We start from the raw sequence: 27,288 nt of genomic DNA on the forward strand, positions 1-27,288 counted from the left end.
GAAGCACCAGCTTTCCACAGAGTTCTTCACCAGTTCTTCGCTACAACTGCATGAAGCCAAATCCTTAAAATAAATCTCTCAGTCCATGTTACGCATCATGATTTTGCTTCTCCAGTAAAACCTTAACTGATATAAAATACATTAATATTTTTATACAGCAGAGTCTATTTTTAAGGTATTGTGTTCATAGAATTTCTATTTGAGTATACTGCTGCGAAGACCAGGATCACAAAGAAACATTTGATCCACGTTGGAAGAGAAGAAGGAACAGGTTATGGCATATGTAAAGATGAATACAATTGTCCAAAGTGAAGACAATAATAAAGACAAAACTAAAAGCATAGTTATTAGAACAGGGAGCAGCTTCAGAAGAAGTTTTTTGCTATGCAAGAGATTTGAGGGGAGGAGAACTTTGGAAGGATAAGCTGCTGTGGATTGCAGAGGAAATCCACACCTGTATCCACATTTCCACAGCTGTGAGGACGGCAACTCTACCTGGAGCTGATCTTACCCTAAGGACCAGAGTTAAAAGAGAACAGGCTAATCTAGGGGAAAATCCACATGGAAATATAAAAACCAGAATTTCTGTTAAATTGAGTCAAACTGAGTTCAATAACTAATCTCCCTTCCTATAAATATTCTACCTGCATCCAGTCTGGTCTCTCTGTTTGTTTGTTTGCCATGTGGTAGGCTCCATGTGATGTGCCAGCACCTCTGCTGTTGGGAGGGACAGAAGAGAGGCTAAAGTACACAGACTAAGGCCTTGCTAAGACTTCCTTCCTCAAAGCACCGCGGTTGACCACTCAAAGGCAGGGTAACTTGCGGACATCCATCCACTCCCCTTCACATACATGCCCTTGCGTTTCACGCCAATTACTCTCCCTGGAAGAGGAACCCATCGTCCATTGTCCTTCAACCTTTCCTCTGATTACAAAAACAAAAACAAAACAATCCTTGCCACACTGCTTCAAGGAATTGAGGCACACTGAAAAACGCCCACATGAGCAAAGAATTCTGTTTACGGTTTGCATGTGATTCGTGCAACTTATCTTGATTTCAACTGTCACATGCTCCGTTCTCTTCTGAGAGGAACTATCATTTGAAGCATTGAGTGTTAAGAGCCAGGGGATCCTAGACGACCAATGGCCTGTGCCCACTGAGCCCACATTGAGTCTCAGACACAATGTAGATATACCAGGAGGTGTTGGGCAAGCGGGGATTTGGACAATTCCCAATAAATGGTGAGCGCAGTTGTCCATCTGGATTGGCTCATCAAGGTGGTTCAGGTCACCAGACTATTTGTCCCCCATGTCTCGCTACATATAATAGCAATAATAATGACTTTCATACCAATGGATATATTATTTAGAAACATGGTAAGAAATAAAGACAGCACTTAAAGTAAAACACAAAAAAAGTTATACAAATCCAATTTTATTAATAATAATTTATAAATTATACTTATCTGGTCTTGACATATTATATTAGAATCATGTTTTTTGAGGCAAATATAGTAATCCTCTCCTGCAGGAAAAAAAAGGCTGCTGGTGATATGAAAAGTACTGGTATGATAATTTTATAAATTATTCAAGTCTGTGGAAACACTCCAGTCCAGAGATGATACCTGAATTTCTTTTCAGATTTCTCAAGTTTCACATGCATTTTTGCTCCTCTGCTTGGTTTTTAGTCTTGTATGTTTTCTTCCTGTAAATGGGATGGCTTTTTTAACAATTATTTCAGAGAGAGCAAATGAGTGACTAGTCGGCCTCAACTGGCCTTAGGCTTTTTCTAAAAACTGGAATTGGTTGCCAAATTTGGCAAATAGAAAGCTCACCACAGCCTCCCCACTCCCTATATATGGTGTGCACCTCACAACTCCAGTTTTGTCACCTGCCTGGCTCCTGTAGGCATCTGTGTTTAAGATGTCTGCTCTACTCCGTTTTGCATTGTAACATGTTGAATGGGTCTGTTGGTCAGACTATGCCGATCTGTTATTCCCTAAAGATTTAATAGATGGAGAGATCACGCCTGTTATAGCTGCTCTCCACAAAGCACTGTTCTCTGCATGTTTAAAGGTTATCTCTTGAGTCTGTGATCTGTTACATCATCATGCCTGTGAAATATTTACTCACTTATGTCCCACTCAGCTGGGTGCCAGAGGGTAAGCCCTTTTTATCTTATCTACTATTTATTCTTTCTTTTCCCTAACCCTAGTGAAGTCCCAGTCTTTACCTTCCCTCCCCCAAATCTCCAGATCTCCAGCCTCTCCGCTCATTCTCAGCCGTGGGGTGTGGTGGGAGGGGGTGGGCCCTCCTGCATTGCTGTTTGCAATAAAACAACTATAAACTAAGAAGGGTAGCCAAAGCAATGAGCTGGGGGCTGAGAATATGGAAATAAGTACACAATTGGTTCTGGCTTGAATGAAGTATCTTCCTGATATTATCAACAATCTACTAGAAACTGCATCCTCATCACCAACAGAAAAATTTCAATATGAAATGAAAATAAGCCGGATTCTAAACTAACTTTTTTAAGGGGTAAAGCTATGCTAAATTTTACCTGTGTATAATTTATTTATTAACATTATAGTCATATGATACAAACATTTGTTCTCATTTAATATTGATATTTTAATTAAGGAAACATACTTGCATGAAACTCTTGGGCTTCAGAATGGAGCATGTAGAGGAATAAAATCCTTTTGAAATTAAAAATTATGTTCAGCAGAAACTGATACTTTTAAACCAATATGAATTTTAATAACTAAATAATAAAACATTTCCCTTAACATCAAAATCAAAATGATTGTATTTATTTTAATATCACTATATAAATATGAGAATGTTAATTGAGACTCACCTAGGTCAAATATTCCAGTTGCATTAACAAACATATACAAAACAAATATAAATTTATAGCCAGTGTCAAATTTCCCACAACTATCTTCTCTATCGTGAATTTAATAGCCTGGAAAATGGCTTTTTTGTTGCCTTGTTTTTGTTTATTTTGCTTTGTAATCTCTAAGCATCTAGGCAGGAAAGAAAGAGAAACACAACTGAGAAATATTTCACTTTTGATTAAATAAGAGACTTCTTGGTTGCAGTCTCTTTTGGATACTTCCCGTAGGAGACGATATGCTGTGAAACAGAGAGCTGCCACTACACGTGGCTGGAGAGGTTAGGCCATTTCTTGATAGCGGTTATATACCCAATGACTTATTTTCTATAAAAAAGAACTATCACAGTGTAAGAAAAGATGAGATAGTTCATCTGAAAGACAGGTTGCTCTCACCTGTACAAATTAATTTATTCTCTTAATGTTCAGACATCAGAAATATTTTATTTTGTGCTCAGAGGTAGGTTCCTATACCGAAATGTAGCCATCTATCTTTCTCTTCTTTTCCCTACCTGCAAAACTCTCTGCCTAATTAAAATATTTTAAAGTGTACTTCGTCTAATCCTGTTAATAACAATGATGGTCTTGGATTTAAAAAAATGGATGCTTTGGTCTACTTCAATTTTGGTGAAGCCATTTAAAAAAATCAAATATGTAAGATAGTTTAAAGTTTTAATAAAGAATTAAGGGTAACTGAATGACAGTGGAATTTCTCATACATTTATTGAATGCCTACTGGGTTCAAAGTTCTGTCCTGCATGCAGATATATATCCCAATTTCTTAGTATTTTTGGATCATAGTCCTTCAGTGCCTGGTCAGGAAAAATACTGTCGTGTCAGAGTGAAGAATTCTTAACCTGGGGAGGTACTGGGGGTGGAGGTGGTACCTGTAGATTCAGTTCAAATATTTGTCGCTCTCGGCTTCAACAGCTTCTCTCCAAGTCTACATTTTAACAGTGTGTGGAAGAAGGATTGATTCAGGCATCCTTTATAATCTACCTAGATCATGATTTGAGAATTTCAGGAGCCAATAGCTTAAACTATATTAAAACAATCCAAAAGCCTTAACAATGGTCATAGCAAACCTTGTCTGGACCTTAAACCTCGGTGGTAATAATTTGAGAGTTTAAAGACTCTGGAGGCAATGTTTTGTTCTTGAGGGGGCAGGGGCCAGAAGGTCAATTTGCAAAGCGTCCCCCAGGATCTGGTGTCACATGCCTTGCTTCCTTGCCACACAGCAGTTCTCCTGTCACTTTCATTATCTGAATTTTGCTTTAACATTCTAAAAGCATAGTCTCTAAGACTAAGATGAGCATGGCAGGTTATTCTCTTCTTCCACAAATTCTGGCTGCATAATTTAACACAAAAACAATTTGGGGAAGAGATTATTATCTTTCTACCTTTCCAAAAGCTCTTACTGATATAGTTTAAAATAGGGAGTTGAAATGCTGCATTTTTTTCGAGCATTCAATAAATTTCTTGGATTTTTTTTCCTAACTGCAAGAACAGGTTAAATAAAACCACTCAGTTCCTTAAGCACAGCAAACATGAATCAAATAGCTTTTACTTCATATTTATAAAAGGCAATGCCACCATCATAAGTTTCTCAATATTTCCTGTCACCTTTAAGCATTTTCATTTATTAATCTCAATATAGTTTAATAGCATATATATGTTCTCAAAAAATTCTTCCCTGGGGCTTACTGTCAGCTTTTTCTTCCCCAGATCTTTTAAAATCTTAGCCTATACAGGACTTAAAACATGTTTTTAACAAGCTATAAGAAAATCTCCTTTTGCACTCCATACCGACAGAGACTCTCTGAATCTGGGAGAAAGGAATCACATTCCAGTTGTGTTGTCAGTGTGAGGGGCCTAGACTCCGAAGCACTAAGTTCCTAGAGCTGTAAATCCATTATGTTGCATGTTATAAATAAGGAAATTGCCTTGTGACAGCTACAGTTTGGAAGCATTAACATTTTTCATTGCAACTCTCATTTTTAATCTTTTTAGTTATTTTCCTTAGTAAAACTTAGCCACCAAAGGACTTCCTGCATCACTGACCTATATGCTGTAATTAAAAGAAATAAAATTCCAATCAACCATGACCAAGGTTGCAGTCAGTGTTTAAGACAAAACTGACTCTTATCGATTTAGCAAAAGGCAGTTCTCTCCGAGCTGCATCTCCTTCCACCCTGCCTCTCCCTGTCCCTCCGTGCGTTTGAGCAAGCTACTTCACGTTGCATTAAGAATGCGTGATGTGTGCTTGCTAGTGGCTGCATTTTAAGTTTGATCTTCTCAACCATGAAAACACAGTTATAAATTGTTCTCGGAGCTAAACCACTCAACATCTTGGCACTTGGTTGTTTGTAACTTTTCAACAATAGGCACTGTTCACTCCTCTCCATCTCAGTTCTTTATCCAGTGATCAGGCAGGACACTGATGAAAGGCTAGTCACGGCTTCCCCCCATGGTATCAGTGTGGTGGCATGTGATGATTCACATGGGGTGTGTTTGATCCGAGAAAGCCCAGTCTCTGCTTATTCTTCCTTTGTTCTGTCATCTGGGGGGAAAAGAGAGTGTGTTCAGCTGATTTTCTCATTCTTTCCCAGTGCTGGTGGGCCACACAGTTGGGGGTTAGTATTTCCCAAGTACCTACAGTCTGTCTGGCATCATATACCATATATTTATCAAAAAAAGGAAAATATTTTTTTAAGTGAATTTCCATAACAGAGGCAAAAAGCAAACCCCTCTCTGTGGCTAAGAAATAGGAAGCATGGTTCTTTTAAAGCAGCCTTTGCTTGTCACACAATCATTGCTGTCCCCATAGTCATTTTAACGGCTACCACGCTTATTTTTGATATTATTTTTACTAATGCTAACAATTTTACATGGTGAAGGTGTTGATTATAGCATCGAAATGACAGAAACTAAGGACGATCTGCCTTTCCGATGAGTTTAGTAATTGCTATGATGGCAGAAAATAGGATTTTCTATCAAAAAGTCCAAAGAGGTCTTTGTGTTTGACATTTGTTCTTTCCTTCCTCCCTCCATAGAGGAAGAAGTGTCACATAAGATGGGGAGGTGGGATGAGTAGAAGATGAGATGTGGTTCTTACAGCACAGCATCGGGTTTCCTGATTGGAATTTGCAATCCTCTGTGGATAACAATCTTGCTCCCAGGAGTCTCTGGGTCTCCCCTAGCTCAGAGAGGTGAAAGATTCCCCCCCACCCAGCTCCACTGAGCGCACTGACCTGCTCCTTGAGTTCTGCCAGTTGACCCGACAGCTGTTTGACCAGACTCATGGTCGATTCCAACTTCTCTTGTAGGTTCCGAATCTCATTTTGCTCACTGTCACCTTCATTGCTAACGAGAGACATGGCTCGCATCCGAGGAAACCAGTCCAAATTCTTCTCCTAAAAGCAAATAAATGTTCAGGAACAAGGGAATGAATATGGAAGGGAGCCTGAAGTTCTCTAAAGAATGTTTATAGGTGCGGATTATCGTTAACATTGAAGTCAGCGTTTCTTAGCACTCAAAGCAAAAGGTATTCTTTCTGGCCAGGGGTGGAGAGGGGCTGAGGGTGGGAATGAAGTGAGGGTTAGACATTGGTCTTCATGAGCTGTGGGAAGATCTTAAATTTTGGAACAAACTTCTTATGGACTCCCAGGGAGGTCCCGGATAAAGCATTTAGAAGAGCACCCTGAACCCTGTGGGCGATCAGTGAACCTTGATGAATGATGTGAGGTATGGTCTGGAGGCTGGGGAGAGCAGATCCAAGTGTATGTGGGTACAGTGTAGGCATGAGCTGTTTCTCCTTGCCCCTGGCACAGAAGAGAAAGGGGTGGTGAAATAAGAGGGTAGTGAAAGAAATGTTTCAGTTCCAGCCACCCACGCTAGTTCACCTCCCACTTCCCCAAGACAGGCTCTGAGCTCCACTCAGGGAAGAGAGAAGTGGGAGGGCATGGCCCCTGGTTACTCTGTCTGGTCCCTTTGGAAACACTTTATTACAGTGGGGGTGAGGTTTCAGACTTAGACTTCCTCAGAGGGCAATGCTGGTACCACTTCTGTTTTTCTAGGTGGACTGGGTATAGGGGTATGTGTGTGTGTGTGTGTGTGTTTCCCTTTCATTGTAGTAGAGACAGTCAGTTTAACCAGATACCTAGCCCTCTTGCAAACTCTGCCTGATTGCCTAATATCATAGAATCACTGTGCATTACTTATGCTACATTTTTCAATCCTCAAAAAATTTTGCAACATAAATCATATTGTCCCCATTTTATAGATGAGGAAACAAGAGGCCCCAACAGTTTAATTACCCATGTCACAAGCTAGTAAATGGCAGAGTTAGGATTTGAAGCCAGGTAAGCCTTTCCAGCAGTGATTGAGTATGTCAGTCTGTATCTCTATTTACCTGTCTATTTCTCTAAGTCATCTTCTCCTAACATCCCTAGCAGTGAGCCTCCTGCTTAAGATTCTTTCCAATCCAGAGAAGCCCATGGCAGTGGCTACAATGACTTCTGCCTGGAGGATCCCTAGAATGAAAATTATCAGAGTGCTTTCCTTCCCTAAGGTAGATGGAAAGGCCCAATCTATGTATCACTACCCTTCTGTCTTGATCTCACCTGGTCCTTGGGCTAGCTTTTTGTGGTAGCTGTTGCTAGTCAGAGAATAACAAATTCTTTAGAGTTCCCTAACCCCAACGGCAGTGAAAAGGGCTGGTAAAGGAATAAGGATAAAACATGTTAAAGAGTATATTCCCTATGCTGTACATTACATCCCTGTGAATTATTTATTTTATAACTGGAAGTTTGCACCCCTTAATCCCCTTCACCTACTTTGCCTGCAGCCCCAAACCTCCCCCCGATAGCCACTATTTCATAATGTATATAAATATTGAATCATTATGATGTACACCTGAAACTAACTGGATATTGCATGTCAATTATTCTTCAATTAAGAAAACCATATTAGGGCCAGCCCTGGTGGCCTAGTGGTTAAGTTAAGTGTGCTCTGCTTTGGTGGCCTGGGTTCATTCCCCAGGTGTGGACCTACATTGCTCTGTTAGCGGCCATGCTGCGCTGGTGGCCCATACACTAAAAAACAGAGGAATACTGGCATGGATGTTAGTTCAGGGTGAATCTTCCTCAGCCAGAAAAAAAAAAAACCAAACCCAAAAAACAACATATTAAAGAATTTTAAACTGCTTTTAAATAGCTGTAGCTAATTAGCATTTCAAAGGAGAATGGTAACTTTTTCTGAAGTGTAGAGACAGTCAGATTCATTCATTCAATCAATGCTTCAACATCTATTGCCAGGTATTTGGAGATGAAAATCAGATATGACAAGATGTCTGCTCTCAAGAAGCTTGGGGCTTAGCACAGCCCTCCACAAAGAGTGAACTGTGCATGGTGTATATCAAAATCCCCTGGGGTTGCTTACTAAAATTGCAGATTCCAACCCCACCACCTCTTACCAAATCAGAACCTCTTAGGAGACATGTATGACCCTTATGTACACTTAAGTTTAAGAACTCTGGTCCATGGAGACAGAGAAGATAAATGATCATCACTGGGGTAGTAGTGGGGTAGGGAGATGGAGTGGAAGGGAAAGTCCTGAAATGACTTGTGGGGAATGGGAGGAAGAAACCAAATAGAGGCCCACTGAATGCTTGCAGGGCAGGATGGATGACCCAGCAGAGTGGGAGACTCTGACTTGTAATGACTCCAGCAAAGACCGTTGTTCACCAACAGCCCAGGTGGATGTGCAGTTGAGGCAGAGAGCTGGACTGATACAGGATGGTGTGTCCCCTGGAAGAGGTATCAGAAAGACAAAGGTGTGGAGAAGCTAGGAATATCAGCAAAGCAGTGGTTGAAGTGAGAAACTTTAGTGTGTGGACTGGTACGAAGGATGGAGAAGAGCAGACCTGTTCTATAAATGCTCTAAAAGTGCTTCATCCTTTCAACAATCCAATGAACTTAAGTTCTGTTATCTATTTCGTATCTATATTATCTACAATACTACCTATTACCTGAATTTTACAAATGAAGAAACTGAGGCTAGCAAATGAATTAGCTGGGATCCCAACACTGACCTATCTGCATCGAGGTCTCTTGACAGGATAGGATACTATGGACAAAACGTGGAATAATAAAATTCAAAATTCTGAAGATAGAATAACCTCAGGAAATGAAAATTCTAGGTGAGAGAGCCTTAAATCTGATAAAATACCAGTGAATTTAGGGAGTTAGTGTTTAGTGGATACAGAGGTTTAGTTGAGAAGATGAAAGTTTTCTGGAGACGGATGGTGGTGATGGTTGCACAATAATGTAAATGTACTTAATGACACAAAACTGTACACTTAAAATGGCTAAAATGGACAATTTTATGTTATGTATATTTTACTACAATTAAAAAAAAAATCACTGAATTTGCAAAGGCTCATCTTTTGGATGAATCATGCACAAAGCCCATGAAGTCATCCTGAAGGAGGTCAGTAACTGGGGTGGATGAGGAGGCTGTGGGTGGCCAAGGGCCAAATTCTGTGATGAACTACAGGAGTGACCAGGTGGTATTAGAGGACAGTGATGGGAAGGGCTTGAAAAATGCCTTTTCATGTGAGGGTGAAGATGTGACGATTTCTTGGCTACAGGCAGCCGAGTCTGCTAACCTTCTTCTAGGGCCCTCAGTACAGAGGGGTTGAGAAAATAGGCAGCTGCCACCAGGAGTCTAAAAAGAGAAGAGGAGAGCCAAGAAGGCAGCATTCTGGGAAAGCAGAGTTGGTCTGTAACAGGACAGGGATTCCAGGAGAGGGCTGTTAGAACAGCAGGGCTTGAAAGCCTCAGACAGCTGGACCCAGGGCGACAAGGTACCAGGTGTTATAGTGATACCCAAGGTGAGGATGGTGAAAACATCAACTTGCAGAAAGTTTCCAAAAGAAGCAGAGGCAAAATCTTGTTCTAATGCTTAGTAGACTGTGACTCTGTCAAAGAGAACAAGGGTGAGACTTTGTGAAACTGCCTCCAAAGAAGTGGGGCCGGGATCAGCCCAGTCCATGGCCTCCTGCTTTTGAGGAAACAACAGGCAGCTCTTTGGGCCACAGGACTCTCTTCCCCTACACATTTTCTTCACTTGTTCCTTTGTTCATCCACTCGCTTACCAATTCTTACTGTGTTTACTCTGTCTGTGCTAGGCACTGGGGAAAACAATAGTGAGTAAAACCCAGCAAAGTCTTGTGCTCATGGAATTCACAGTCTTGGTGGAGAGAAGACTTCAGTCAGAGAAGGATGAAAATACCTTGCTTAAGTGCGCAGCAGGAAGCCACACGGCTCTATTGCCCTTTCTCTTAGTCCCTAAAAATCATTCTTCTAACCCTCTTTTGGTTTTTCTCATCTTTCTTTCACTTCGTGTATCTTTCTTTTTTTGTCTGTTTTTCCTTGGCCTTTTCTCTCCTATTTTTCTGCTTTTTGTTTCATTCCTCCCTTCCTGTGTATATAATTTGGTTCCTTTTCCTAATTCTCCAGGGACCTGCATTGACCGTTTTACACCTCTCACAAAAATGGGAAAAAAATAACCCACCTAAATTGATTGTTTTTTGCCCTCTTTTTATGAATAAAGCTTGTCTTTTAAAAATAATTTTTACAACTGGTGTTTATTCAAAATTAGTGAAAAAAGTACATTCTTTTCACCAAAATTAACTCAAATACAAGAACGTCCTCAGAATAAATACTGCATATACTTTTTCGTAGAAAATGGCTCCCAATTAAACTCTCAAAAGTTCATCCCTCTGCTCTAATGGCGCAATGAGTGGCTTCCAGAGAAGGCTCAGCCAGAGCAGGGCACAAAATGTGAGACCCCAGACTTCTGTTTAAACCAGAACCGCAGGACAGACACGCAGAACAGTGACTGGTTAGCAGGACACCACTTCCTCACCATGGCGACTTGTAATGTGCCCACCATCTAACGAAGTAGTTGGATTTGATTTGTTATTTCTCGGTTACTCATCTATACTATGTACATCTTGTGATCATGCACATGACTAGTAGATTCCCATGTTGACTTTGGTTAGTCAATATGAAATCACTTCCCTATTTCACCAGGAATGAAAATATTTGACCACAAGGTAGTATAAAGTCAGAGAAGCTGCAGATTAACTGTTAGATTCTGAGGTTACAAAGTAAGATCCTAGTAACTTGGTGAGTGGAAATACAGTTTCTCAAGGTTTCTAAACTGCAAAGCCTGAAGATGAACTAGTCATGTCTCTGAGAAGTCCCTTTAGGACACAGAGCATGCCAACCATAACCCTCTTGCTATTCCTAAATTCTGATAATAATGCATCTTTCTAGATGACTAGAAGATTGATAGATAGAAGTATAATAATCTTTCAAATAGTCCTTTCAACAGTTAGATCAATTTGCCTTATTTAATTTTGTAGTTACACAATAAAATGATTAGGTCGTCAGTGTCAGTCAAAGCTTAGCTATGCTATGTTTTCATATTTGGCATCACCACATGTAAATGTGATACCCCCTTGGTGGGAAAGAGGCAATGTGGTATAATGGAAGGAGCACTGACCTAGGAGTTAGGACACCTGGGTCCTGGTTTTAGCTCAGCCAAAAACTAGCTCTGTGATATAAAGGGGAAAAAAAGACTTACTCTCTGAGTCCCCACTTCCTAATCTGTAAAACCAGAATGCTACCCAGGTGGTCTCTATGTATCTTCTAGCTATCATTCTGTGAGCTATGAATGCAAGGAAAATTTTAAAAATCAAATTGCTGAGATAAGCCTCAAGCTCGCCAAGTGAGCAAACAGAAACACAGCATTTAGACTAAAAGCAATCTCGAAACCACATAACCCAAGCTCAGTGTATTACAAATGCCCAGCCTGAAACCTAGAAAGTTTAGGCTTCCTTGAGGTCTTACAACACTATGGTGGCAGACATCCCTGAACCGGATTTCCACTTCTGGATGAGTTCTTCCATCTTACGTAGTGGAATAGCTCTTACACAATCTATGCCTGTTGATGCTTAATGGACCACAGGCTCAAGGAAATGTAAAGACTGCAATAATTTCTCTCCACATCAGAACGATAAGAAGAAATGAGATTGATTTCCATGAGCCAAACATTGGAGAAATTGTCTTATGTCTCTGTAGTTCTACTAGGTACGCATTAAAAGTTGCCTGCATATAAGCTACAGAGAAAGCAAGCACTGTATTATACATTATAGTAATAGATCCCATTTGTTGGCTACCTAGTCATACAATGGCCAATACGCATAACAATTCCATAGATAGAGACTGTTACCATCCCCATTTTACAGATGACAACACTGACGCAGGAAGAGGATTAGTTACTTGCCCAAGGTCACACAGGTGTTGTAAGTGGCTGAGCCAGGCTTTGGCCTCCAAGCTGTGTAACTGGAAATCTTCTGCACTGGACTACTTCTCCATGCCTAATGGAGATGTCAATGCTTAGCTTCTGAACTTCCCAAAGACAACAGAGATTTCTGTGAGAGTTTTAGATATATAAATATATTTTATAACTTGAGCCCCCTTGATTACTTCTTCTAGGATATGCTAAAGCTTTATTTATTGAAAATCAGAAATACAAACCTTTCAGGCATTGTATCAGAGATGCATGTGCAGTGACTGATGGAAAAGCATCAGTGCTCAACATGCACAGCAATTTTGCAGAGGGCTCTGAAATGTCGCTAATGAGGGGCAACGTGTTGAACATACCATGTACTGTATTACACTGTAATGGAATATCAATAAACCATTTAATAAGTACCTTCACCTAAGGTTTTTCTTGGTTACCATCCTATTTTAAGCCTTAGGTTTCTACTGCATTTCCCATTCTAAAATCATTTGCAAGGCATCTGAGGCTAAAATAGAACTCTTTCCCCACAGCCTCAGCATGACCCACTGCATTCCTCTTTTTGCACTATTGGTCTGAAGAGGTCAGTAGCAGTGGCTCTCAAGAGGAACACTAGCAATGCAGCTACTTACTTATTGGAAGGTACCTGAGGACCCTTCCTGCTTTCCTGGAACTTCAGACCTAGGAAGATAACCTGGAACAAAGATTCTTCCCGAAGTGCGGTTAAGGGCAGTACTTCACGCGGTCCATCCCAGTCTCTGCTCAATGAAGTGGGGGCATGGCGGGCTTCTCACCCGCATACCAACATGGTGGCCTTGCTGGCAGGTTAGGTATTATCTCAAAAAATTAAAAGACACCCACAACATTGACATCTGGATTTCTGGCCAGTTTCCTAGTGAACATCGCACCTGTATATGACAAGTGTTGTTCGATGGAGGCAACAAAAAGACTGGTTCTTGTAGAGGTTCAGATGGAGGCTCTGGGTTCATGAGGAAGGATGAAAACATACTCTTGTTTGATAAACTTTAGGTATTGAAGGTGAGAGAAAGGATCCAGCTGTATCTTGAAATTAAAACACTATATGCCTGGATTGACAAAGAAATGAAAACCTCAATAACTCATTCTAAAAAGAGGCAGGGAAGAAGAGTAAATTTTGCTGCATTAGAAAAATACCATGTTATAGGACTGGAAGATTCATTTGCTGGCCCTTATTAACTGTGTCTTCCTTCTCTAACTCCTTGTATCTTCCTTCTTCAACTGGTGGGTTCCTGAAAATGTAGTAGAGTACCAAAGTTGTGTGGATTGAGCAACTTTAAATGTGTTAGTTATCCAAAGCAAATCTGTATTGAATGATTTTGTAAAACAACAAATCCTCTTACAGTGCCATTGTCATACCTTCAAATGTTTTAAAAATCTAAATGCTCAGTTTGCATTATGTATGTGAATGGGGTTTGAACATTATAAAGCCATATATGAATATAAAGTATCCTTGGAAGCTGAGGCAACATGCACAGTAGTTGGAGTCCTTACCTTATAGATGTGCATAGCAACTAACAATGCTCAACAAGAAACAGCCACTGGAACCACTGCTGTGCTCCTGCCTGGCTCCTTCCCCATGACACCACCTCCAGGGTGTTGATGGGAAGGGGACTGCTGGCCGGGGAGCCTTCCAGGGACAAGGCCTATTTAATCTAGTCATTGCTCCAAAAGGCAGAGAGAAAAACAGGTCCAATGAAAGTGCAGATGAAGGCAGGCAGTGCTGGGATGAAAATGACTTAACAGGGTTACTGATCTCAGCAGGGCCACAGTTTGGAATCAAAAAGTTACAGCTGGGAGGGCGTTGGCCAGTCCACTTCTCCAGGCCCCTTGTTGTATATGCAGCATGGCTGTGGTGGGAGCCAGGAATGACCTGTTCCCAGTGCGGACGTGCGGGAGGGCATCATGGTCTTGCAGGCTCCAGCCTCTGCAGAGTTGAAAGTGTGCAGGCCCCTCTCCCTGTGGCTTCCTCACCTTAGGGAGCCAGAGTGAAGCAGGTGAATGTGGACCCCCTCTGCTGAAAAGAGGATCAAAATAGTTCAACAAACTTATACAAAAGAGTGTCAGGAAGAATGTCGGGCTCTGGAATTGCAGAGACTCATAAGTTAAAATTCCTGTCCTTAGAGCGTTTCCAGACTGGTGAGGGGACTAGATTCCGGTAAAGTTAGCCAATAGCGAGGACTGAGGCCTCCTGCAATGGATGAGAGGCACAGCATGCACTAGGCAGACCAAAAAGTCATGCCTGACGGGTGGTCTGTATGCCAGATGGTGGGCCTCGGCTATCTGGGGGCTTGACAGAACTGTGCTCTTCAAGGCCTACCCATCACAGTAATCTGAAAATGCACCAATTTTGAAAAGCAGGGCTCTCAGCAGTGACCTGGAAAAACAGGTGTTGCTACAAAGTGTGATGAGGACCCTTTCGCTTAGCTTTGTGCCCATGGTGGTGAGTGTCTGGTCCCATTGGGGACAACAGGTTGGACTGGGAGCAGAGACCTCAGCCCCAGAGAACCTACCTTGCTTGTCTGTTCCTCCTTTTTCCTTCCTTCCCAATGCTCCCTCTTAGCAATTTCTTGACTGTCTACATTGGGAGGGCAGTGGCTATCCACGGAAGAGAAATTGCTTATGAATTCTCTTTTGGTCCTAGTTTTCTTATCTCTGACTCAGTTCACCTTACCCTTCAGAGTCTACAGAACACATCAGCTAGCTCTGCGAATGGTGAGTTCCTGATCTGTTCCCAGCTGATGGGCACCCAGGAATGGAGCCACAGTGAGAAGAAAGAGTGGACCATGGCTGAGGAGGACTAAGAGAGTCTGGATCCAATGGCAGGTTAGGGCAGCTGGGGAGCAACAGGCCTCTTGTCAACAACTAGCAGGATTGCTAGGTGGAGAAGTGGGAACACTAAGGTGGAGAAGGGCACTGGCTGTGGGGCACCTATGATGTGGGGTTGCTGGGGGGCTATGGAGGATGGGGCACTGGATCCAACTGTGAGCAGCAAGCAAGGTAGGGAACGCTCAGAGAGGAGAGTGGAGTCCAGCACCCAGAGCTGCTTTGTGCCATTGGCCAGCTGGTTCCAAGATAGACAGCAGTACCAGACTCAGGGACTGGAACCCAATCAGTCAAAGGGTTGATGATGCAGTGTTGGGGGTCTTGTTTGCCAATCAGCTGTGCAGCGCGCTCAAGAAAGCCAAGGGCCTCCCCCAGTATTCTCCTAGATCCCTACTGCTGTTTTTCCTATAGAACTATTAAGTGGGAAACATTCTGACCACAGAGGAAAAAGATAGAAAGAAGTAAAGCTTGTGCATCAGAGGAGACTGTCAGGGATGCCAGATGTCTCCAAGGTCCTACCTATGGACTTCCTTAGAGCCAGTCACTTCCCTTCCTGTTTGTGTTTTTCTTTTCCTGTCAATTCATAACTCCAGTTAATCTATATGTTTATCCTTGGAACTTTAACACTTTCTTAATCTTATTATTTATTAATTTCCATATTTAATATCTTAAATTACTCTCTCAGCCTCTTTATCAAAGAACATAAATATTTATTTTCTTCTGCAAATAATTTGAAGTATGAACATTTGCAAATCTCACCAGGATAGAAATAAACTGGAGATTTCGTCATGGTGAGATTGGAGCAAAGTATTTTGAACAGAGTATTGAATACTCAAGTGGGCATTTATCCAACTTTTGGCTACTCAGCATCTGTAGTCCTTCCTGTGCTTGAGGAAACCACCACCATGGAGTCTTGGTGGAAGGCTGGGTCCAGTGTCCTGCCATAGAAGATGAAAAGGCTGATACCCTATTTGTCCTCCCTGTGACAGCCAGAGCCCAGTCACATGACCTAAGAGTGACCCATGGGTTGCTCCTGCCTGAGATTTTGATGTGGAGAAAGTGATGCCAAGAAGCAAGGACAATACAGAATACCCTTTGTTCACAATGGTTGCAGCAGTTACTTCTGGCTGTGGTGATGCCATCAGTGCCAGGGCCAACTTCCAGGGCACAGGAGCCGTGGCAGCAGCACCTTCCCTCCAGCCAAGGTAGGACCTTCTGGTCAGCTCACTTTGCTTGCCTTCTACCCACAGTGAGCCTGGTTGTCACTTTCTTCTTAATTTGGTACATCCGTTCCACAAATTCTCTTTCTCCCTAAGATAACCAGTGCCAGTTGCTATTGTTTAAAGAACCACAACTGGTATAAGTGTCAAGGAATTAATAGAGCCAAGTGCTAATTTAACACTGGCCAGTTTTGTCCAGAATAAAGATGATAAAACTTTGAAGTAGACTGGCTAAGGTCCTTATCCAAGTCATACAGCTAACTAATTACTATAGAATAATTACACTTTATAATATACAATTATGTACTAATTATGATGTAATTAATTAATTATGGGGTCATCAACTACACAGAGGAGAAATCTGTGAACTGTTTGGTTTAATAAGCCCTTTTGAGGGCAGTACCTGTTTCTGATTTCTTCTTGCTTCTTCCATTTGATAGAATCTGTATGTTAAGGACATTTGATATATATTGTTGGTAAAACAGATGAAGGATTAGGAGCTGTATATGGTGCAAATGAATATAGTAACCTGAATTTTTCAGTAAAACCTTATTAGTATGAAGAATACCCCTTTCTTTATCAATCCAAAGCAAAAAGCTTTTCTTCTTCCTTTTCTTCCTCCTTTTCTTCTAATATATTTAATGAGCACCTACTATGTTGTAGATACTGTTCCATGTGTTGGTTAAAGCACTGAACAGCTCAGCAAGGGTCTTTGCTGTCACGGAGCTTACATTCTAATGGAAGGTGAATGATGGGGAGGAAGGGTTTGGAGATCATAACAAATGAAAATAAAGGAAATAATTTCAGATAAGGTTGAGTACTACGAAAAAAAGGTAATTTGAAAGATTATCTTGGGAAGAGAGGGAGCGACTGTAGATTGTGTAGACCATGAAGGTTGCTCTGAGGAGGTGATGTCTGACTGACAAGAAGGAGATAGTTCTGCACAGAGACTATGGGACAGAGTTTCAGGCAGAGGGAACAGTAATAAAAAGGCCCCAAGGCTGAAAATGATGCTGGCATATTTGAAGAACAGAAAGAAAGTTGGTGTAACTGGAGTGTGGTACCAAGTGAGAGACAGGGAGTGGTAGGAGATGAGGTACCAGAAGTAGACTGGGACCAGTTATGGAAAGCACTGTATACAGTGGGAGCCAAGGAAGATTTTGGCTCCCAGCAGAGGAACGGCATTTCCCAGTTTACAGCAAAAATACATGCACACATACACAGACACAGATACACACATACACACAAACACACATAAAATAAAACAGAACACTTTGGCTACTGTATGGAGAACGGACATGGTAGACTGCCATTTGGAGACCACTGTCTCCTGATGGGCATTCATGATGGCTTTGGCAAAGGTGGCAGGAGTAAGGCAGAGGGAGCTGCTGCCACAATGTCAACCAAGGGGGCTTTGAAGTCAGCACTGAGTGTTTGGAAAGGCACACTTGACAGACAACACCTTCTCCTGGAGGATAAGATTGCAATAACAGAGCTCAAAATATTTGGTTAGCATGATTAATGTGAACAGACTGGATAATTCAGCCTCTAAAATGGATTATTGGGCCAGCACTCCACAGCTGTTCTCCCAGAGAAGAGAACTGGGTCACGCCATTGTTTCCTAACTCTGCATTCAGTGACACCATGTTGGTAGTTTGAAATCGGCCATTGTGGGAGTATTTACACTATGGAAACAGGCAAATGCCTACCATCAGAGCTTTCCCACTACCACTAGAACTGATTGTTAAACTTTAACTAGCACACTACTGGAGAATGTCCCTTACTAACAGAGATGGAGGAAGCCTTAAAAGTAGTTTAAATTCAACCACTGACCCAAAGTCACATATCAGAAGATTAGAGCAAAACCAGGACGACAACGGGGTCTCCTGATACACCAAAGATAACCCTGATCTTAAAAGTCTCTTGACCTTAGAACGTGTCACTATCTCAATTTTCATTTTGCTGGGTTCATGGTTTAATCATATTTTTTTAAGAATCTTTCAGTTATTCTGTATTTACTTATGTACGTTGGATTTTACTCTCCTCAATTACGACAAGGAAAAGCATGTTTACATTAAGATCGCCCTGCTCTTTAAAATCCAAAAGAGTCATCAATGAAAACAAGGAAGGGCCATTTATGTTTCAAATACTATTGAGAAAATATTGAATAGCTATTGGTGACATCAGACTCAGAATGGCCCAGAGAAAGAGTAGATCTGAGATTTTGGCTTCACTCTTACAGAAGAGTCTACCCTACTTTACCCAAGCATCTGTCTGCGTGCCTTCATCCGCTCATCTTCTAAAAGTAGCCCTAAGAGAGGGGTTTGGATTTTCAAACCATGCAGAGGTTCAAATAACACAACCATTTTTTGCTTTAATCATAAGCAGTAATAATTTGGCTCAGTGCATGTTTCAGTTAAACTACAACTTGATAAATTTCTTTCTAAAATGTAAATCAAAACGGCTTTTCTGCAAGTCCTGTCTGATATTTTGACAGGACTCTCCTGAAATTTCTCTCACATATAATCTTTGTATTCATCTCCATTGTATGTGACTTAGTAGGAGAAGAATTAAGAATAATAAATTTATTAAAAGAAGAGTAATAAATTTATATGTAGAGCTCAAGGAAAATTTTATACATACATACACACACACACACACACGCACACACACACACACACACAATGGCTACACAGAAAACTCTATTTCTAGAGAAAAACATTCCCAGAAGTCTTATCACCAGAGTCAAATGCAATAACAAATGGAATTAAAAGCTGCTTTAGTAACTGCCTCCGTCATTGTTTGAACTTTACTGCCTGTTTTGTCTCACATATAAATATGTGTATGTGTGTGTGTATATATATATTTGTCTCACACAAAGAAAAGGGTAAATCTTCTAAAAGTCTACTTAAATTCCTCCTTTGGAATAAAAAAAAAAGAATGCTCTTTTTTTCTTCCCTTGAGAGCAAACTGTTTAATGAATGGTCATCAAATGTCAAAATCACATAAGGGTCCAGCATGTGGTTATCATCACAGAGCTTCACCTGCCATAGCCTGATGATACAGAGTTTGCAGTCAGCCAGCTCACTAGCTGATGTCCTTGGTATTAAGGTACCTCATTTTATCAAATTGTTCTTTTAATTTGTTTGGTCTCTCCTTAAGTCCTTTCCCTTGTCTTCAAAATACTACCCAAGCAGAGGAAAAGAGTTGATGTTCCTCAGAGTGTGTCTCTGCTGGGCTAGCAGCATCAACAGCAACTGGAAAATGGTTAAAAATGCAAATTCTTAGGCCAAATTGTAGACCCGCAGAATCAGAAACTCTAAAGCTTGGGCCCAGTAAACTGCATTTTAACAGGCCCTCTAGGTGATTCTGACGTGTACTCAAGTTTGAGAACAACCACCCTAGATAATTCAAGACCTAACTGGTAAATCTTAACACCACTAATCATCGGATGAACCTTACAGAAAATCCTTAACTGTACTCATGTTATACACTCACTGAGCAATCATATAATTTGTTGGCTAAGGGGAATATACTTGAGCATGAAAGAGGGATTAACAATTTTGCAGAGACAATGGTATAACGAGGACCATTCCAGTCAAAATTATGGTCCCTCTGGGTTCCATTAAAACCTGGACTATCATTTATGGTATCTGGACCAACTATTTAGGAGAATGAAAAAGTTCTGTAACAGGATCTGGGCAGCCTCTGCAGATTAGAAAATTGCAGTTATGTATGTAAATTGCTGAGAGGATGATTCTGAGGTACTATCTGCTAGGAAGTCATAAGTATTTTGGTCACTTTCAAATTGCCTATAAATATGGGTTTTGACATATTTCTCACAAGAGTAGTACAGACCTGGCACTCTCATTTTATTATTTCCCATTTCTCTTTCTCTCCTATAAAGTGGATGGACATTAATACTCTACTGAAATTCCTCCTTGATTCCAATGACTTTCTCCTATAAAATTCAAAATTTTTCCCTTAGTTTTTATCATCACTGGCCTCTGTACCAGTCTGTCAATTGTTTCAAAAGTCTATCACCAAGAGTTGGAACATGGTCATAATAAAGACCTGGAGAGGCTCTTTTGGGTTAGCACAACACAGAAACCTAACAATAAATTCAAAGTTAGACCAATAGGATGTGCCAGCTTGCACCAAGGAAATCTTACACTCAGGCCAAGCTTTTTCATTAACATCAAGGACCTAAAATTTCTCCACTAGATTCTTCAAGTAGAACATCATGTGGATTGAAGGATGCTGAATAAAAAAAGCTGAATCGTGTCCAACCAATACGTTCTTCTGGAATGGGGCAAGGTGGGTGTAATGTCAAAATGGGATGGAACTCTAAGTTAGATTATAGTTTCACAGAGCATAGCAGTGACCACTGTCTAGCTGGCTCTGGCACTTGGAAGAACTACAGGATGGCACACAGCTTGAAAAGAATTTTACCGTGGCCGCCAATGCATCAACAGCTGACTAGCTGGGTCCATGGATAATGTAGTCCTGAACACAGCGAGCCCAGCAGCTGTAGGTGATGACACACAGTGCTGCCAAGCAGCTGTGAAATGTGAGAAGAAATGAGGTAATTTCAAGCAGGAAGAACAAGGCAAACTTCAAATGATGAAGCAGAGCTACGGGCTGCCCAGGATGGAAGCGATGGAAAGAAAAGTGTAGTATACTGTAACTCCAGAGGATGGTGGCTCTTTCTGAATAAGGGCTCCTGGCTGATCATAATGATAAGATGCCAAGTCACAAAAGGCACAAGGTTTTGGCGAACAAGAATTGCAGCCATGAGTCAGAGAGCAGTTGGACACAAACGCAATGTGGAAACTATCGTTCATCAAGCAGCAGGTGCTGCATTTCTAATTTTTGTGCAGTTATACAAATAAATTCCCCAATTTTTCAACGGAGGCTCTTCAGGTTTTATGCATTTTAGCCATTTTTTAAACATTCCCCTGATTATTTGTTTTTATGGAATATCAATCTGATAGAAGACAAAGAAAATTGAAGCACATACTGAAGGAATTTCTACATGTAAAACTTGTTGCCGACACATGATGGAGCCAGTCGATGAAATACTGTAATGCCTGGTTATGATTGGCTGTTGTACACAGGTCTCCATGCTGATGAGAAATCAGATGCTTCCCTGAGACATTTTACAATGAATACTGGCTGATTTTTAAATTGCTTCCTAATTTAAATATGTATCTTGCCTCCTCAATTAGATGATACATACCTTGAGAGTTGAAACCATGTATATATACATGTTTATGGCCCCCATAGCAGCGTGGGCAACTTCTGATCTCAGGTTTCTCCTCCAACTTGCTTCTCCCTCGATTACTCTCCTCCTCACTGCCAACTGACCACTCCCAGGTCTGTCACCCTCCCTGGCTACGATGCTGTTGTATAACAAAGAACCAGATTGGTCTTTGTTCCTTGTTCCTATCGGGACACTAAACCCTTGGAATTTCCAAATGATAGAAATGTCTTTGTTATTCACAAGCCTCCTGGATCACACTTGAGTTTAGGCTAATGAGGTGACTCCTGGTGGGCCCCTAGATAGCTCCAGGATGGAGGCTAGTCTGAAAGAAGAAGCACTTCTGATGAGATGGTTGGGACTTTGAGCCAGCCCAACCTCCAGGGAGAAGAGGGAGGCTGAAGATTGAGTTCAATCATGTGGCCCATGATTGAATCAATGAGGCCTATGTAATGAAAGCTTACCCAAAACTCTGGACACTGAGTCTTGGTGGAGCTTCCTGGTTGGTGAACACACTGATGTGCAGCGAAGGTGATGCACCTGGATTCCATGGGGGAGAGGGCACAGAAGCTCTATGTTCCCTCCCAGATCTCGTCCCACGTGTCTCTTTATTTGGCTGGACCTCTTGATTTGTATTGTTTATAATAAAACTGTAATCATAAGTATAATGTTTTTCTGAATTCTGTGAGTTGTTCTAGCAAATTATTGAGCCTGAGGGGGTCATGGGAACCACTGAATTTATAGCCAGCCTGTCAGAAATGCAGGTGGCCTGGGGACACCCAAAGTGTGGTTGGTGTCTGAGGTAAGGGCATTCTTGTTGGAGATCATGCCCTCTAACTTACGGGGTCTGTACTAACTCTGGGTGGTTAGTACCAGAATTGAATTGCAATACCCCTAGTTGGGATTGAAATGGAATAGTTGGGGTCAGAAAAGGCACCAGCCCCGCTCACTACCTCTGGTTGTGGGCCATGTGGCTATTAGCTGCTGCAGATGGCAAGAGGGGCAATGTGTCATAGTCGCATGGTGAAGAAGCTACAGGACTGGTAGTCTAGGTAACTGGGCTAACTGGGCATTTGCTTTTGCTAATTGTTGCTGGTATGAGACCTATACATAACAGATATTCAATTGGATGGTTTTAAAGAGAGCCATAGAATACAGAACACAGTCAGAGACCTGCAGGTATCAACACACTTAGGATACGACCATAGAAGGCAGAAAGATGTATCCAGGGTATATTTATGGCAAAAGAATAAAGTGAGAAGGATGCTGTTGGATTGTGATCTTAAGTTCTCTTTTTACCCCCTACCAATTCTGCCTGAGGAGTTAGGAGCAATTTAAAATCCACCAGCCTGTGAATGTTCTCTGGATTGAACTACTTACTTAGTATGTTCTACCCATTTTCTTCTCAGGAGTGAATTCTGTGTATTACAAATAATTGATGATGTTGAATCAAAAAATGAAAGCACTAGGGCCGGCCCAGTGGCACAGTGGTTAAGTTCTCATGTTCCACTTCAGTGGCCCTGGGTTCGCTGGTTCTGATTCTGGGGGCGGACATGGCACCGGTTGGCAAGCCATGCTGTGGTAGGCGTCCCAAGTATAAAAAAGGTAGAGGAAGATGGGCACGGATGTTAGCTTAGGGCTAGTGTTCCTCAGTAAAAAGAAGAGGCTTGGCAGCAGTTAGCTCAGGGCTGATCTTCCTCAAAAAAAAAAAAAAAAAAATGAAAGCACTGATATATTTTTTAGAATAAATTTTCCTAGCTTAAAATCTAAACTCCTTTCCTAGCCCATGGGGCCCTGCATGATCCAGTCTTTGTCCCTCTTGTCTCCTACATCCTAGGCTGCCATCTGCCTTCCTCACTAGCTCAAGCCATGTGGGCTGTCCTGTTGGTTCTCCCTCACGTCCAGCCCATTCCTGTCAGGGCTCTTGCTGATCCCTAGCTCTTTCCAAGGCTTGCTCATATACTCCATCAAGGTCTCTGCTCAAATGTTACCTCCCCAGAGAGGCCATTCTTGACAATCCAATCTAATATACCTCCATCCCTCTCTACTCCTTTAGCTTGCTTTGTTTTTCCTCATCATTCCCTGACATGATCTACATTATGTGGTTATTGTCTGTTTCCAATAATAGAGTGAAAGTTCTTGCTTGTTTTTAGAGCTTAGAACAGTGTCTGCACATAGCAGGCTTTCAATAAATGTCAGATGAATAAATGTAGAGCCCAAAATGGAGGATGCAGAGGGCAAAAAGTGTTCTGCCACTGCTACTGCATTTTTACAAGGGTCTGGAGTTAAGCAATATTCAGGTAAAATGTGCAAAGTGATTTATGCCATGCTGGGAGGTCTATGCTCCATGATGACAGTAACCAAGGTGAAATCACTCTCAATAGTCCCCAAATGAGAGGATGCTTGGATGTACAGGGAAACAATAAAGCAGGCTGTGATTTAAAAGGCATGGGTTTTGGTCAGAAAAGATGCTTGGTATTATACCAGTCTTCTTAAATTTATTGAGACTTGTTTTGTGGCCCAATATGTGATCTATCCTAGAGAATGTTCCAGGTGCATTCAAAAAGAATGTTTATTCTGCAGTTTTTTGATGGACTGTTCTGTATATATCTACTAAGTCCATCTAGTCTAATGTGTCATTTAAGGCCAATGTTTCCTTATTGATCTTCTGTCTCGATGATCTATCCATTGGTGTAAGTGGAGTGTTAAAGTCCTCTACTATTATTGTATTACCGTCTATTTCTCCTTTTTTGTCTGTTAATATTTGCTTTATGTATTTAGGTGTTCTTACGTTGGGTGCACAGATATTTACAAGTGTTAAGTCCTCTTGTTGGATTGTTCCCTTTATCATTATGTAATGCCCTTCTTCGTCTCTTGTTACAGTTTTTGTTTTAAAGTCTATCTTGTATGATATAAGGATTGCTACTCCAGCTTTCTTTTCATTGCATGGAGTATCTTTTTCCATCCCTTCACTTTCAGTTTGTGAGTGTCTTTAGGTCTGAAGTGTATCTCTTGTATGCAGCATATATGTGATTCTCATTTATTTATCCATTTAGCCACCCTATGTCTTTTGATTGGAGCATTTAGTCCATTGACATTTAAAGTAGCTATTAATAAATATGAACTTATTGCTATTTTGTTACTTTTTTTCTGGGTATTTTAGTAGCTCTTCTCTGTTCCTTTCTTCTTCTCTTGCTCTCTTCCCCTGTGATTTGATGGCTTTCTTTAGTATTGTGTTCGTTTTTCTTTCTTTTAATTTTTTGTGTATTTATTATAGGTTTCTGGTTTGTGATTACCATCAAGTTCATATATAATGACTTACGTAAATAGCAATCTATATTAAGTTGATGGTCTCTTACATTTGACCTCTTACCAAAAGCCCTACACTTTTATTCCCCTCTCCACTACATTTTATGTGTTTTGTTGTTGTTGGCGGTGGTGACGAAGATTGTCACTGAGCTAACATCTGTGCCAATCTTCCTCTATTTTGTATGTGGGTCACTGCCACAGTATGACTGATGAGTGGTGTAGGTCTGCACCCAGGATCTGAACCTGTGAACCTGGGCCACTGAAGTGGAGTGTGCCAAACTTAACCACCACACCATAGGGCTGACATCCACATTTTATGTTTTTGATATCATATTTAACCTCTTTTGTGTGTGTGTGTATCTCTTAACATCTTATCATGAAGAGAGATACTTTTTGTACTTTTGTGTTTTGACTTTCATATTAGCTTGACAGGTGGTTGATCTGCTACCTTTACCATATATTTGTCTTTAGGAAAGTCTCTACAATAAATAGTTTTGAGAAAACTGGACAGCCACATGCAAAAGAATGAAAGCAGACCATTATCTTACACCATACACAAAAATTAACTCAAAATGGATTAAAGACTTGAATGTAAGACCCGAAACCATAAAACTTCTGAAGAAAACATACACAGTACACTCTTCACCATTAGTCTTACCAGTATGTTTTCAAATACCATGTCTCACCAGGCAAGGGAAACAAAGGAAAAAATAAACAAATGGGACTACATTAGACTAAAAAGCTTCTGCACGGCAAAGGAAAGCATCAACAAAACAAAAAGGCCACCTAACAAGTGGTAGAAGATATTTGCAAACTATATGTCTGATAAGAGGTTAGTATCCAAAATATATAAAGAACTCACACAACTCAACAACAAAGAAACAAACAACCCAATTAAAAAATGGGCAAAGGATCTGAATAGATATTTTTCCCAAAGAAGATATATAGATGGCCAACAGGCACATGAAAATATGTTCAATATCACTAATTATTAGGGAAATGCAAATCAAAACTACAATGAGATATCCCTCATACCCGTCAGAATGGCTATAATTAACAAGACAAGAAATAACAAGTGTTGGAGAGGATGTGGAGAAAAGGGAGCTCTCATACACTGCTGGTGGGACTTTATACTGGTGCAGCCTCTGTGGAAAACGGTATGGAGATTCCTCAAAAAATTAAGAATAGAACTACTGTATGATCTAGCTATTCCAATTCTGGGGATTATCCAAAGAACACAAAAACATGGATGCATAAAGATATTTTCACTCCTATGTTCACTGCAGCAGTATTCACAACAGCCAAGACTTGGAAATAACCTAAGTGCCCATCAAGGGATGAATGGATAAAGAAGATGTGGTATACAAAAGATAATGAAATCTTGTCATTTGTGACAACATGAAAGGACCTTGAGGGTATTATGCTAAACGAAATAAGTCAGATGGAGAAAGTCAAATACCATATGATTTTGCACATAAGTAGAAGATAAAACAACAACAACAACTACCAAACACATAAATACAGAGATTAGATTGGTGGTTTCCAGAGGGGAAACAGGGAGGGAGGAGGGTGAAATGGGTGATAGGGCATATGGGTATGGTGACAGATGGTAATTAGTCTTTGGGTGATGAACATGACGTAGTCTACAACACAGACATTGAAATATAACGATGTACATCTGAAATTTATAAAATGTTATAAACCAATGTTACCTTAATAAAAAAATAAAAAGTAAAAAAACCCAAAAGGCAGGGGTTTTGGAGGCAGCTCGATCTCTGTCTGAATCCCAGCTTTGCATCTCATTAGGTGTGTGATCAGAGAAGATTATTTTTTAAGTTTGTTTCTCTGAAAATGGGGATAATAATGCCTTTCTTTTAGGATTTATATCAGAATTTGATAAAATGATGTAGAGAAACTAGTGCAATGTCTTTCCCTTGTGGGGAAAGAGAGCTAATATTTATAACATGCTTTTGGTGGGAGGAGAATGGAATGGGAGTTAGGGCAGGGCAGTGTAGGTGTAGCGTGCGGGAACATATGGTTAGGGGCAAAGAGGACAGAGAGAGTGGGAAGAGTGATCTGTAACTGGCCTCATGGGATTATGACATCCCTGAAGTCAACAGATTTTCAAGGACAAGAACAAGGAGTCATCCTGACGTGAGTTTAAAAAATTTTCCACATCAACTCCTATTTGGGAGTTTCAGAGGGTTTTCCCTCCACTCCGCCCCACCCCACTGCTTAGTAACATTGTGGGAATGAGGAGCCTAGTCATTTGTTCCATATCCCCAAACACAACTTTTGCCTATGCATGCCCACTTTTTAAAATGTAAATCCCTCAAGTTGCCATGGCTCTCAAAATCGACTGTTTGAAAA

At 40.9% G+C, this 27,288-nt stretch overlaps 1 protein-coding gene across 2 annotated transcripts in view; it reads right to left on the reverse strand.

The window, feature by feature from the left end:
- Positions 1-1,418: 1,418 nt before the first annotated feature.
- ITPR2 (inositol 1,4,5-trisphosphate receptor type 2) overlaps positions 1,419-27,288 on the reverse strand; it is a 466,150-nt gene continuing 440,280 nt past the window's right edge. For both annotated transcript variants that reach the window (XM_023644092.2, XM_023644091.2), the window contains 2 exons: positions 6,147-6,308; positions 1,419-5,455 (listed from right to left, as the gene is read on the reverse strand). In XM_023644092.2, the coding sequence (XP_023499860.2) occupies positions 5,369-5,455; positions 6,147-6,308 (249 nt within the window). In that variant the 3' untranslated portion in view covers positions 1,419-5,368. The remainder of the gene's footprint in view (positions 5,456-6,146; positions 6,309-27,288) is intronic.

This window comes from Equus caballus, chromosome 6 (assembly GCF_041296265.1).
Source record: "Equus caballus isolate H_3958 breed thoroughbred chromosome 6, TB-T2T, whole genome shotgun sequence".
NCBI lineage: Eukaryota > Metazoa > Chordata > Mammalia > Perissodactyla > Equidae > Equus > Equus caballus.